Source organism: Montipora foliosa, chromosome 8 (genome assembly GCF_036669935.1).
Source record: "Montipora foliosa isolate CH-2021 chromosome 8, ASM3666993v2, whole genome shotgun sequence".
Classification (NCBI taxonomy): Eukaryota; Metazoa; Cnidaria; class Anthozoa; order Scleractinia; family Acroporidae; genus Montipora; species Montipora foliosa.
In genome coordinates this window covers 42,628,091-42,643,090 of record NC_090876.1, presented here as the reverse complement: position 1 = coordinate 42,643,090, position 15,000 = coordinate 42,628,091, and the positions used below count along the sequence as shown (strand labels likewise).

General features: G+C 36.7%; 2 protein-coding genes across 3 annotated transcripts in view; one reads left to right on the top strand and one right to left on the bottom strand.

Annotated features, from left to right (window-relative positions):
• Positions 1 to 5,845, top strand: part of LOC137967844 (max-like protein X) — a 14,799-nt gene extending 8,954 nt beyond the window's left edge. Inside the window, exons 6-10 of the mRNA XM_068814432.1 lie at positions 230 to 329; positions 2,886 to 2,922; positions 3,082 to 3,129; positions 3,462 to 3,578; positions 5,018 to 5,845. Coding sequence (XP_068670533.1) covers positions 230 to 329; positions 2,886 to 2,922; positions 3,082 to 3,129; positions 3,462 to 3,578; positions 5,018 to 5,083 — 368 coding nt within the window. The 3' untranslated portion in view covers positions 5,084 to 5,845. The remainder of the gene's footprint in view (positions 1 to 229; positions 330 to 2,885; positions 2,923 to 3,081; positions 3,130 to 3,461; positions 3,579 to 5,017) is intronic.
• Positions 4,992 to 15,000, bottom strand: part of LOC137967842 (uridine phosphorylase 1-like) — a 10,380-nt gene continuing 371 nt past the window's right edge. The window contains exons 1-7 of one of the 2 annotated variants that reach the window (XM_068814431.1): positions 14,925 to 15,000; positions 12,195 to 12,326; positions 11,616 to 11,777; positions 10,215 to 10,329; positions 9,601 to 9,671; positions 8,505 to 8,634; positions 4,992 to 6,725 (exon numbers count right to left, since the gene is read on the bottom strand). The exon at positions 14,925 to 15,000 is cut by the window's right edge and continues 371 nt beyond it. In XM_068814431.1, the coding sequence (XP_068670532.1) occupies positions 6,391 to 6,725; positions 8,505 to 8,634; positions 9,601 to 9,671; positions 10,215 to 10,329; positions 11,616 to 11,777; positions 12,195 to 12,323 (942 nt within the window). In that variant the 5' untranslated portion in view covers positions 12,324 to 12,326; positions 14,925 to 15,000 and the 3' untranslated portion in view covers positions 4,992 to 6,390. The remainder of the gene's footprint in view (positions 6,726 to 8,504; positions 8,635 to 9,600; positions 9,672 to 10,214; positions 10,330 to 11,615; positions 11,778 to 12,194; positions 12,327 to 14,924) is intronic. The other variant, XM_068814430.1, reaches the window with a different exon arrangement.

Genomic DNA, 15,000 nt, shown 5'->3' with positions numbered 1-15,000 from the left:
TAAAATTAATACATGTAAAAGTGAAAAGGAACCATTTTGAAACCGCACCTGGAAAACTTCGTACATTTTTCACCAAAAACTTAATACAGAGAGTAATTATTATGGCTAACGTTTGATGGTAGGAATTTTGTGATCTTATTTTTACCTGCAACATACATGTACATGTAGACACGAATAATAACTTTGTACCGTGACATGTAGTTCTTCCTTTTATGGATCTCCTTTTTAGCCATTGAATACATCATGTTCCTGCACCAGCAGAAGAAAAAACAAGAGGAAGAGTTGGAGGCGCTCAGAAAAGAAGTGATGGCTTTGAAAATCATGAAGACGTAAGATACTGTAGCACATCTTTTAGTAGTCTAAGAGTTCACGCATACTTGATAATTTGCTGATTTCCATATTTTTGGTAGCTGACTTGAAAACCATAGAATTCAAAGCGCTAACTTGGAAATGCAGCCTAGTAAGTTATTAGCTACAAACTTAATAACATGGGTGACAAATTACTCCTTAATTTTGGTTCCAAATTTCAGGGGTAATTTATAATAATTTATTTCACATGTGAAATTACAATATTGCCAAGGCAACTTTTCGTACAGTGCCAAAATGGCGTCTTGTGAACGTAATTTGTCACCCATGATATTAATCAAATGGTATATTAAATATACTCATGAAATTAGGGAATAATTTCACTTGTGTTTTGGACCAAACACGCGTGAAATTATTCCCTAATTTCACTGTCACCATTTGATAACCCATATTAATTAAATAATCTGCAGTGAAGATGGCTTAATTAAAAGAGTATGGATGGGTGCCATAAAATTTTACTTGCATCTACTGATGAATAAAAATTACTGCAAAAGCACCTGCACTTTTTCCTGATGACTGTGTGAAAATGAACTTGTGTTAAGTTTAACTTGTGTTAAATTGATTTTCAAGCAAAAATACTGTAGATCAAAAATAAAGTAAAGAGTAAATTTGAAAATAATTGAAAGTGATTTTTCAATTTAAATCAGCCACAGGATTCAATAACTTTATCCATAAGTGGGTAGCGATGCTGTAGAATACATGTAGGCAGCTGTGATCACAGTTTGATCTCATTTACATGAGTCTGCTCATTGGCTAAATTAACAGATGGCAGTAGATGCCCTGTAGGCGGCAGTAAATTGCCGGTACACTCAACTGGCCTTTTAATGAAACCCTGTATTAATTAATGACAGAATAGGCTATGCCCACCCTGCTAGCAGAGCCTTTCTTTTGCTTGCTTGGTTTTGGCATTCTCAAGAAAGATCGTTTTTAAGCATGCGCTGCATGTTGCCAGGATACAGTTTTAAACCCAGAGCTGGAAACAAAGGACTTTGAGGCAGTTGACTGCTGTATTGATAAATCATGTAATCTGTGGAACATACCATTTATGATGATTAAAGAAGAATCTCATCAAGAGTAACTGGTGGTTGGCTTCTGGAAGATCTTGCCACCATCTTGATTTTTCATGGTATAGCAACCTCAATTATAACCGTCGGTATTATCAATAGACCAGTTTGACGAGATAAAACAAGATTGACTAGTCCAGAAGTTTGAGCTGCATCGGCTTCAAAGAGTTGATGTAATTCAGGCAGAGCCTCTTTTCTCCTCCTCAGTAAAGAAAAAGGCAAAGGGAGGCTCTGCTCGTAGGGTGGGCCACACCCAGTTTCACAAATTATTATATTCACTTGTCAATTGAGGCTAGTGCAAGGGAAAAAGTCTGCATGTGGAAAGAATCCCAAGCTCCAACCTTCTAGGGTCAGAATCCCAAACTGACCTATGGTTTTGTATAGAGTGCATTAAAGTGGTACTCTGATCAAAAAATCATTTCCTTTTTTTGTTTAGATTTTGAAAGTGTTTTCGCTTAACACCTAACTGGCAAAATTTTGAGCTTTGAGGTTTATCCAAAGGCTGTTTATTTTGAGTGTAAGTTTTGGATTTCATGGTCCGCCATTACTCACGTTCAAAACTGGCCGATTGGACCTCAGAGGGTGGGATCTAGAGAAAATGACGCCATTTTCTCACTAGCTTAAAATTTCAGCGTGTAAACGCAATTTATTATATATGCAAAACACGGGTTGAAAAGTCTGAAAGCCCGAAACTCCTGTGCTGCACATTAATTAGGCCGCGTACACACGCGTTGCATTCTTAAACTCGTGAGTGTTTGACGTCATTTTCTCCTAGACCCAGCTCTCTCAAGATTTTAAAGTTAGTAATGGCAGACCAATAAATAAGAAAATTCCAGCTAAAATAAACAGGTGTCTTTTTAAAATCAGAACTTAAAACTTGGGTGAGTTAGTGTTTAGTTAACATAGTTTTGAAATCCAAAGGAAAAACAAAATTTTTTTTTGGTCGTAGTACCACTTTAAGAGCTCAAGAATTGGCAACATTTTAAATCATTCCTAGAATTGTCAACAAAATTTTAACCCAGTGATATACTCTAATATGCTTACCTGTATCTTGGGATGCTTCCCATTTGACAGAACTGACTGGCCAGACCAGGCATTTGGAAGGACTAACTCTGCAACACCTTCAAATTAACACACACTCCTACATTACATATTATACTCCTCCAGAAGAATGCGAGGGGTTGTCATCCAAGTGCTCCTTCAAATTGTTGCATTTTCTTTGCAAACTGACAGGTCTCGCCGGCCAATTCTAACAAAAAGAAAGCATGCTATAATTATCACAAATTTGATAAAAATCTGTTGTGTCCAATCCGCATATTTTTTAATAATATTGTTTTCCCCCCAAAGCAGTGCTTGAAAAAAAAAACTTCCATCGGCTACATGTACATTTATTGTACATTATTTATTGCATAAACTTGATTGTAGTACATTTTCCTGTTCTTTCTTCAATTTTAGAAATTATGAGCAAATAGCCAAGGCTCACCAAAACCAGGTATGTTTCAACATCTGAAGAGGTTACAAGTTGATTTTGGAAGTTTTCAATGGAAATTACATAATGTCAGCCTGATAAGCTGCTCCTCGGAGAGTAAATGCCACTCCCTACATGATTGTATATCTTATGTTAATGTTATTAATTTGCATTTGTTTTTAGCCAGTTCAAGGGAAGAAGCAAGTACCAGACCAGGCCAAATTCAGTGTGGTACGTTAGCCAAGTACTCCATGTATTTGGCTTTTATAAGTAATGCATGCAGACACTCCCAAGTGCCTACAGCTACTGGTACATGTACTTACATGTATGCAACTTACGGGTTTTTTTTTTTCATGGTTGTAATTTCTGCAAAGAGATAAGACAGCCCTCAATATAAGTCATGTTCTAATTACTCCACTTTGTTTTGTTTTTTTTCCTGGAATCGCTAGTACATCAAAGTGCTACATTTGTTTGGGGACACCTGGGTCAAACTGAGTTGTGACATTATTTCGGGCATACATGTAGGTCAAATAACTGAAAAAATTATCCTCTTCTTTTTACAGTTTCGACAAATCATGGAAACACAATTTTTGTCATTCAATGCCTCTGTTACTGTTACCAACTTCGAGGCCTTATCGGCTTGCATATTTAGCTGGTTAGAGGAATATTGCAAACCTCAGGTTGGTATTAAGTCGCTGGTGTTGTCTGTAGTGTTTGGAAAGTATTCATTTGTTAAATTATGAGTAAGTAGTATTACATGTACATAGCAATAACCAGTTTTTCTTGACCTCTTCATTCTCTCCCAACATGGCTTTGCTTTCTTTGTTCACCCCTCCCAAATGCTACAGCACATACTGTATAATTATTGTGGATAAGCACTGATCACCTGTAGCCGTAACTAAACTTGTAGTTGACGGCAAAAAAATCACTCCAGATGATGTACATGCATTACACATGATGGTACATTATTATTGTGTTTATTCACTCGTCTGGTAGCACTAGCCTAAATTGCAAGAGTGGCCAGTATATATTAAAATAATTTTGCATGCATTGCATATTCAATCCATTCCAGTGGTACAGCTGGCGGGCCTTTAATCCTAGCAGTACTATCAACAATATGAAAAGCAGCTTAAATATAAAGTGTCTCTGATGTAAAAAAAAATAAGTAATAATAATCATTAATTCTTTATACTCAGTAAAAAAGATATAGGCCATTTTGGAATTGCGCAGGGAACTGAGGCGAGTTTCAAATTTTAACCAATCGATAAATTGACACCATTACATGAAAGATAATATGGAGATCGGCCATCTGTTCAAGTTTAATGCTTTTATGTTGAACAGAGGCCAAGTTACAGACTTAAAAACAGTTAAAAATCCATGCAAACCTCTCGACTAATTTTATGCTGCGTCCCCCAAAACCACCTAAACGCTTAAATTTTTTTACGATTTCTATAATGTAAAAATAGGCAAACAAAGTGATTTTCGCCTCACCTATTTCCAATTATTAGGTCCTTGACAGGATTTTCCAGTTGTCCCAAATCTGATAAAATTTTTTTAAGAGTTTGTATGGTTTTGGGGGACATAGTCTCAAAATCAGAGAGGTTTGTATGGATTTTTAACTATGTTTTTAAAGTTTGTAACTTGGTCTCTGTTCGACCTAAAAGCATCAAAATTTGACCAAGTTACAGACTTATTTTTGTAAAAACATTACTTAAAAATCCATGCAAACCTCTCTAATTTTAGGCTGCGTCCCCCAAAACCACCTAAACTCTTAATTTTTTTTACGATTTCTATAATATAAAAATAGGCAAACTAAGTGTAACTTGGTCTCTGTTCGACCTAAAAGCATGAAAATTCGACAGACAGCCAATCTTAATGTTCTCTTTTATGTGATGGTGTCAATTTATTGATTGCTTCAAATTTGAAACTCGCCCCAGTTCCCTGTGCAATCTCGGAATGGCCTACAGTAACAAAAGGGAGCTAGTTAGACCAAGCTAAATATTAAGTATAATAAATACATTAGAAATCTACATTAAAACTAGGGGTGTGCATTTCACATGAGCATCAGTGACTTTTTACTTCATTGGCATGAATGTTTTTGCTTTTCTTTTATTTCCAGTATCTGCAAGAGATTGTGATCAATGCTCTGAAAAACCTGAACAATCAGGGGCTGCTCCAGCAGTAATGGCAGAAGATTCCTCTCATATCAGTCCTTTTCCATTGTCTGATCAAGGTGAAGACAGTATGTGGTGGAATGTACATACACTTGCAAACCAGGGATACCAAACGTTAATGTTGTAATAAATCCTCCAATCAAAATTTAAATAATATTACATCACAAGTTACGAGTTGCTCATTCAAAGTCTTTAGTTTTTCTCAATTCAATATAAATTATAACTGTTAGTTGATACACATAGTAAGAGGTATCTTATAAGCTACAGGTCAGCAGAGCAATGTTTCAGTTAGGTCACTCATAATTGTTAAGAAGCCAACCAATAGATCATGTTAAAACAATAATTCTTTCTAAGACTTACATGTATTGTTTTAACAGTATTTGGCAAACAATTTTGATGTCATTGTACATGGCAGGTTATCAGTCTAGAGAGTTTTGTAGTTTTTTTTTACTTTCAAGTATGCAGGTTTGCTGTGGAAAATACTTTTTTCCAAGAGTCTCTGTGCACAATTATTATTGTACTTTTTACCTCAGATCGAATGCCCAGGTGGAAATGAGAACATTATGGAAACTTGGTTACCTCTTAAACATGCTCCCTGGGTGCCAGGTGATTTTGCCTGCACTGCTTTTGGCAACCCTGGAAAAGTTTTTCAACCTAGCACTGAATACAGTTTGTAGAGAGGACTGATCAAACTAGTACTGTTGTGTGAAATCGCAAATAATTAAAATGATTACAGCTTGAATCAATTGAAAATAAAAGTGAAAATGTTATAATTTGATTTATATATTAAATTTGAAAACAAAAAGTGACCTGCAATTTTTGTACCACAAAAAGGTCTCATCCATAATACTTTTATTATTATACTAAATATTTTAAAATATTGCAAGTGTTGCAATTTTTTTCAAAGCATTCCTGAATCAACCCAAGGCCACATTTGGAATTCCCAAAAGCATACAAAGTATCTTCAGGCCTCTGAGGCTGTGTTTTACATTTATAATTATAATTAATCTTGTCAAAGCATGAAAAGCACCCTCCACCTGGTGTGGTCAGGGCATTCCTAAACCATATAAAATAGTCATATAACCATAGCATTTCTTAAGGATAACAAGCAACATCTAGCCATCAAAGTCATAGCAATATTAAAGTACTCTGTATGTAGCTTGCCAGTTCTCAGCCAATGGCCATAACTTCCTACAATGTTGGTGGAGCACATTAAATTTTGGGAAAACTCTTGGCTTCCCACAGGGAATGAGAATAAGGAACTTCATGTTCAAATTAATCGTGCACAAAGAAATTCCCTTGCTGGAAGGAAGGACTGCTATTGAGACTTTCGGCGTTTCCTTTTCGGTGAAGAACATGTTTCACCATTGTTTTGGTCGGTAGAATTTTTGATGAACTTTGCCACAAGTTTGGCAGGTCTCATTTCAAAATCTTCTTTCTGTTCCTTTGACAAAAGAATCTGATCACCCTTCAGTCTGTCAACCAGAGTAACACACAGCACGGCAGCTGCAACCCCTGCACGATTACACATTGCTGCAAAACATGCACTTTCCATTTCTATGTTGCGCACACCAGCATCATAGATCTTCTGCAGGAACTCCAATTTTTCATCCAGTGTGTAGTCACAGAATGCTCCATCTACCCTCCCTTGACCTAGAAAATTAACAAGGGCAATCCATGTTTGGTAAACTAGCCTAGTCCTGGAAACTTTCATGTCATTCCTAATAATATAATTTGCAGCTTTAAGTCCCCATTGCCTTTACATTGACTTTTTTTGCCAAAGGTCATCTTCTGACTCTCTTCTCACCAAAATTGCTGCTTCTCTTGGAACCAAGTTAAGTTAAGGTGGCTCAAAACAGTTTCAACACTATGAAGAGACACTCTCTTTAGAAAGACTGGCACTACACACTATTTCACATAACAGCAATGTTATGGTATACCACATGAAACACTGATTATTGCTGAACAAGATGTGGTCATTTTTGTGATGTAATAAGTTACCTTGGCATTGGGAAAGCCCTGTAATAACACCCTAAAGTTATTTTGGCTTTAGTTGCTCATATCTCAAAAACAAACTCGTTGACCCCCATTTTTTTATTGCTGAAAAGTGATCAGAAAGCCTAAAAAACTCACAGATTAAAGGTGGCTCTGCTTCTAAACATAGTACAGAATTTTTTAAACTTTGCAGGAAGTTTCATCTTGGCCTTCTGATCACTTCTCAGCAATGAAAACTGGGGATCTCCTGGTTTGCTTTTGAGATATGTGCAACTAAAGACAAAATAACGGTGTTATTACAGGTCTTTCCCATTGCCACAGTGACTTATTACGCCACAATAATGACTGCATATTGGTGTTTCTTATGGTACCATAACATTGCTAACATGTGATACAGTGTTGTAGTGCCAAACCATCTAATAAGAAGGTTGGTTGAAAGCTTTGACATTGGCTTGAGTCACCTTAATGAAAGAAAAAATCCATTTTTTGGCAAGCTACAGTAGACCCCAGAAACGTCCATGTGGATTCTATAATATTGCTGCCTTAAGACCCCATTGCCTTAACATTACGTTTTTTGGCTAAAGGTCATCTTCTGACTACCTTCTCACCAAAATTGCTGCTTGCAAGATCAATCTTAATCAGGGTTGAGTTACTAGGGATGTTGCCATGCACCTGCAGGCAGGTAGCAGACCTAGCTTTTCAGTGCTTAAAATCCAACGAAACCACAGAAAGACATTATTTTATATAATTTCTTGTCCTCCTTGTCCAAAAACCAAAAAGCCTAATTAGGTGTATTATAAAAACGCCAGATTTTAGCCCAACTTTACTAAAGGATTACCAATGAACTTGTTTCTTGCAACTCAACCCTTGATTCCAAACCACTTGAGTAGACTTAAACCAACTGTTGTCATTGTCCAAACGAATTTTATATCCCATAAACCCTTTGATGCCTAAACTGGCCTAAACTGGCCAGACTTAATATTTTACAGCTCTGTCTAACGCCAGACGATTTTACTAGTCAATGGGTTAATCTTAGGTTTGAAAATACTAAGCGCTATAAAAGAACGAATTGTTTCAACCAATCAAAGATCATTTTCAAGTTTGGGAGAGAAATAAAATTACATGTATGAAGTACTGTTTAATAAACGAGCAGGAGTGTTTTATGGGGTTTTGTAAAATATTGTTGGCTACACCTTTGTAATAGAAAACAAAAGAAAGTTTTTGTTTTCTTGAAACAGTGGAATCAGTGGAGCAACAGCGTTTAATCGATAGAATTTTCGTACAATGTTCAGTGCATTTGTCGGTTGGTCAATTGAATAATGCACACACTTAGTTGGATGGCGAGATTGGTCAATAATTTGTCCACAGTGGCAAATTCCTTCTCATGTCTATAAATGGTGGGCATGAATGAAAAGGGTATAATGATAGCATAGTCACCTTCATAAAAGTCATGAGTGCACATGGTGTCACCAATAGCTGTTGATAAGTCCTCACTGCATTCTAACAACTGCTCCTGAAGCTTTTCATTCAAAGTAGATGGGAATTTCACTCGCTTACCAAGGATCACCTGCAACAAGGGACATCTGTGATGGTCATGATTAGCAAGGAAATTTTTTTATACTTGCACATGAACCAAATTGGACACATCCTCTTGCTAACAGCTAAGTATGAAACAAACATGACTGTGCAAACAACTTCAAACGACTGTGTGTATGGCTAGAGCCTGACGCAATGAACCAAAGACACCTTGCATTCAGCGGTCAACCAATCAGCTACGTCTGAAGCTGGTGTGGTTATGATCAGGATAATCTCAAGATTTGGGATTGGTAGGAACAATGGTTACCTTGCATGAAAAAGGTTTCAGGCGTGAATTTTGATACTTTTGAAATCATTTTATTTTTTGCACTTCCAATAGGTTGTTGTTAAGTAGCACTAAGCTAATGTAATGCATGGGCACTAGTACTTAGCACCATCACACTGCGTCTACGAGAAAATAATAGTATTATGCGTACTGATAGGAGTAATAATTATTATTATCATTTGATGTATTTTTCCTTCCTTTTCATTGGCCGAGAGCCCGCCACCTGGCCTGCAAATAACTGTCTACAAATAAGTGTTTTGCTGCAAATAATATTCTGCTCATGCATAATTGAAACCACGCTCTTGTGTGAAAATGGCAGTTTGCTTTCCTGAGCTTTCAGAAAAAGATTTAATTGTTGGGAATTGTCAAAAATAAAGTTAACTCAGTCATCAAATGATAAAACAATTATTGCACAAGGTTGACCAAAATATCGTGATTTGTCAATGTCTCGCAGATCAATTATTTGCCTCAGCCTTCGGCTTCGGCAAATAATTGATCTGCTTGTCACTGACAAATCACGACATTTTGGTCAACCTCGTCCAATAATTGTTACTAATTGTACAATAGTGAAGCATTATTTTTCAACAAAAGTTAAAGACAAAGTGTTCATGCACTGGGAATTAACTTCAGTAAATAAACAAATTAATAAAATCATAGACCAAAGATTGCTACCTGCTCATTGAATGGTTCCAACAAATCATTCATTGCTGTTCTTGTAATGACAACAGTTCCAGGTTTCAGTCCTAATTTCAAGTGTTAAAAAATCTTAATAAGACAACCTCAGCCATATCATAAGAGATGAATAATAATAATAATAATAATTACTATTATTATTATTATTATTGTTACGTTCTTGCTAAAGTTTTGCTTCCTTAGAGCTTCACTCGGGCCATGATCAAACCACGATCCTTGAGTTCGATATGAGTTCATTTTATGGACAGAACCCTTCTCAAAAGATGTGCCATACCAAGTAGTGTTATCCATTGCAGTTCACCATACTGATAGTACCTGGGATAGGACCCGACATGTAAATTCCAGACAGCATTTAACCCATTGACTCCCAGGGGTTCCCCATTGACGAGTAAAATCGTCTGGCGTTAGACAGAGTAAAATACTCTGGCCGGTTTTGGCCGTATTTTCTTAATTCAATTTTAAACTCAATTAACAAGAGACAAAAAATATTATTCAATTACCAACTGAATGTTACAGTGAACAAATACCACTGATTTATATCATAGAAAGTTTGGAGAGCATGGCACGAGCAGTATTATCAAGTTCAGAATTACCTAAGCCGCCTGATGTACCAATGCGAAAGAATTTGACATCTTGTGCTCCTGCATAATGGAGCAGTTTGAGAACCTCATGCAGAATAACCATCAGTGAAGGCACTCCAATTCCATGCTGTGGAGATTCAAATAATACTTAAACTCCAATCATTTATTATCCACAATGTCTAACTTCATAACTTGGAAGAATGTGCTCTTATTTCCACATCTCGATGAAATTCTTTAACTGAAACAATACTATGCTGAAACACACCTTCAAATTTCAATTATTTAAATGTACATATAAGAAGTTTGGATCGGACTGGACCAGACCGGACTGGACCAAACCGGACTGGATCGGACCAAATCTGGTTGACAAAACGCGGACCGGATCAATAACACCAGACAACGTGCTCAAATTCTGTGCCTTTCTCTCTTGTGTAGTCGTCTCCTCATTTATTGAGACTTATCGAAATGTTTTTTTTTTCCAAAGGTGATTACAGAGTCCGAAGCAGAATTATAAAAGATACGATGGGTACACAACGGTCTTCTTTTTCAAACATGAAAACTGACGACAATTCTTTACTTTACCCCAGTCCCTTCTAATAGCGCAAGAGCCTGATTTAGCAACAACGGGAATGTCAGTTGACGATGGCGCACGCAGCAAAGATATCCATATTAGGTCATATTACAGTAGAATCCCAACTATTCTGCAGGCTCTCCTTCTTCGATTTTATAGAATTTGTTCCTGGTAGTCCCCGGTTCAACTTCTCAGCTGCACTTGTAAATAGCCAACTGATATGCCCACAGGCAGACCACCCTCTGTTGTTGTTGTTGTTGTTGTTATCGACTTGTAAAAGGATAAATACATTACGGCAGTTGTGATTTGTTAGGCAATACAGTTTCAAAGCAAATAAGTCAATGAAAGATCAAACAAACAATTGAATTGAACAAAGTGTCAACTGAGTCCTGTGTTATGTTGTTTTGGTCGTTCTGAGCTGTTTGAGGCGTCATTTTGCAAAATCTTTTCTCTACCGACCGTTAGAGAGTCAAGAAAATTGACAAGGTAGGCAGCACCCAGCTGCCGGCTGGTGGTCTCGTCTTGTGCAAGCTGGAACTGATGCCAAACCAGTGAAACTCACACCTAAAAAACACCAGCATCCAATTGATTAGGGGTGTCCCCATAACTTCGCCGAATTTGAGATTCATCTTTCAAAATTTCATCGAGAAAGGCAGTCCTGAAATCCATAATAAAGCTTTCTCAACATGATTGCTGCAAGAAATCAGACCAAAGGAATTCGAAGCATTTGAATCTATTCGAATCTACCAATCAGTGCAACGCGATCGTTGGGAACTGCCAGGAGGGGCTTGCCTCTGGCCAAGTCTTACAAGATTCGTACATTTAACATGTAATACACTTACATTTACAGCTAAGACAGGTCCAACTTTGTAAAGAACATAGCGATCAGAATTTGCCATATTGCAAGGTTCTTCTCCATCTGTTTTCAAGTGATCCTTCAGCTCATCCTGGATGAATTTTGCAAACCATTTCAAGCGACGTGCACTTCCACCCATGCATACAAACTAGAAAAAAGCAATATTATAATGATTCAGATCTGCTGGCAACCATTTGTGGGTGTCTGGAGGACGACGCACAACCCAACTGTCAATTTGCTAATGCTGGTACATGTGCTAGCTTTGAAAATACTATATTTGTGGACACATGGCAAACTTGACAACGTGTACTGTCCATCAGGTTAAAAGTATTTGAAAAATAATACCTGGGAATTTTTACACATGGTTTGCATTAATTAAATAAACTATGGTCACGCTGTGGCATCACAGAGGGCATGGGTTCGAATCCCGTTGAAGCTGCGTGAATTTTTCAGGTGTCTATACAAGAGACAATAATAATATTATTGCTTGAATTTTCCAGATATAAAATGCAATTTTTCTGAGAAAAGTAATAATAATATTAGTTAAATAAAAATCAGCTCATACCTTAACATTGCCAAACAACTTTCTGAGGTTATGTTCACCAGCTTTGATTCCAATGTGATAAAGCATGTCGTCATCTAGCTGCTTCAAATGAGGGTTGCAAACAAACTGAGGAGTTTCTGGAAATTCCATGCCCTTAATTACCGGGTAAATAATAACATGCAAACAGTTAATATTAAATAAATATCCGAAGTACTTACTTCTAAAATTTCTGCAAGCTTCATTGTCCATGAACATGGGTTGCATCTGATTAAGCATCAGTTACTGTAAACTAACAAGAGCCTGTGCGCAAGAAATTCTAGCAGAATGATGTTTAAAAATAGAGGAACCGTATCCAGGGTAAAACATATTAAAAATTATAAAAATGTTCACTGGCTAATACAGTTAAAGCTTTCGGCTGTCAGGCTACAGCCTTTAATGGAAATGAATGGAAAAAATGACAACTACAATATATACAAAAATAGGTGAGACTATAAAAAGAATATTAAAACGGGAAAAAATGTGTCAAAAAAACTAATTGTTCTTTTTTAAAAAAAATGGAGTATTGATTAGGGAGCGGCCTTGAATTGTTATCTGCATGATCTATCGAAGTGGTGTGCCATGATTCCAGTGTCTTGTGAGTACGAGAATCAAGAACCCTTGTCAATCACTTGGGAATTTTCAAAGTTAATAGAGTGAGTCAATGGAGAAGTGATCTTTGCACTTATCCAGACAATCAGCTTCAACAGCTTCTGTGATGGCTGTGCAATGCTCTACCAACTGAGCTATATGAAACCACTCAGTAGCACATCAGTTTGTCAGGCTCACGTCTTCCTGTGAAAGGACTGAATGAATTAAACAAATGTATACATTTGATGTGCATGTTAATGATGAAAGTGATCTTTTCTCCCTTTCACCCACATTATGTAATAAAATAATAATAATAATAATAATAATAATAATAATAATACTATTATTATTATTATTATTATTATTGTTATATGACCAAAGGTCATAAGGTCATTAGCCTATGACCAAAGGTCCCTTAAAGTTTTCTTCTTACTCTAGAGCTCCAACACCCTTCTCAAAATCCTTGCCGAACTTCCCAGTAACGTAGTTTTCTGTAGTAATGAAAGACTAATTTTGACCAAGGTTTTTGTTAAATTTGGACAACTCATTTGGCAAATGGACCTGTTAAGTATATTCTAGTTGCCTGCATTGATAACTTTGAGCCAAAATAGTAAACAAATAAAAGAAACTAGAAAGTGGGCATATAGGTAAGATGGCGAAAGAAGCTTCCAGTTCTGTGCAAAGTGTACCCCAGGAAGTTGAGTTTTATTCTGAAATTTTAAATTAAATTAAAACTTTGGGACAAATGGAAAGAGGCACTTATGTATGGCTACATATTGCAACAAACGTTACTGGTTATCACTATGTTTATTATATACCGTTACTCAACAGAACATCATGTTTGTGACAAAATGCCTAGAAATAGGTTTAATAGAATGCAATGCCAAAGTTGCTATAATAGCAAAAACCAATGGAGTGGGTTTTTTTTAAATATATACCTGAGGGAGGGGGGGAGTACCCCCAGAAAAATTCACGAGTGAAAATGCACTAGTGAATTTGTGTGGTCTGGACTCCTTATGCGATATAAGGCGAGATTGCTGTCATAATTTTGTTAGCGAGTGGGACTTTTGGGCGTGATGGCCAACGAGTTTGCCAAGTAGAAAGGTCTCTGATGAGACTAACCACGAACGATGTATTTTCACAAGTAACTGTCAGCTTTATATTGTCTATTTAAGACCTGACCAAAAATTTGATACCCTATTTCAGACCTATTTTCAGACCTATTTCAGCTGTTTACACAGTTGGTATAATAATTTGAGAAGGGCTTTGTTGATGGTCTTATCATCTAATGATGAAGAAAATGCTTCTTCTAAAAACATACCCAATTCAAGACTTGAGTGAACAAACCAATTACGTTACCTCATTTCAGACTAAAACGGCTAAAAAACCATACCTTTGGGGCCAGACATATAAACTATATAGCCCGTATAAGGGAGTACCCCCCTCCCCTGGGAGCATATAATAAAATAAAAATAGTATGAGCTTGCTCATGCATTTTGTGATTTATGGTCACTCGTTATGATTTCAATTGCACTTTCCTATGGCTCAAGCAATTTTGAGAACTTTCAAAACATCACTTGTGCCCATAAATCATGAAATGTAGCTGCATTCATACAATTTCCTATACTTGAAGCATTTATAAAGATGTCTGACAGTCATTGAAACTGTCAACACTAAATCACTTTCCTTTGGGCTATTGAAAGAACACTTTAACTAGTAGATTAATTTATCGATACGGCCGCCCCTAGCCTTCCAGGAAAGATAAAAACGCTGTTTACGGTTTGGAAATATCTTCATTGGCTCTGGAGAGATTCAAGTTTGCAAAATGTGTAAAATATGAAAATAAGATTACTGATGTCGTTCACTCAACCCATTATTTAAATGGCTTAGATAGGAAAGATGCTAATTTCCTCGCAGTAGCACTTTAGTAACAATGGTTGACGTCACCAGAAACATCTCTGTTATGAATATCACGCCATCCAGCGTCCCTCGATACACTTGCGGTTATTCAAAGCTTAGACTCAATACGAAATGGATAATAAATATGTTCGTGCGTAGAAATGAAATATTACTAACTCCATGTTGGATGAGATATAGAATGTGCAGGTCTAGCGTACGTTTTACCTTAATTCAAAATAGAAGCTGAATCAGCCGATTTGCGTCGGATCGGGTAGTGATTCTCCACAGCCTGCACTTCCCG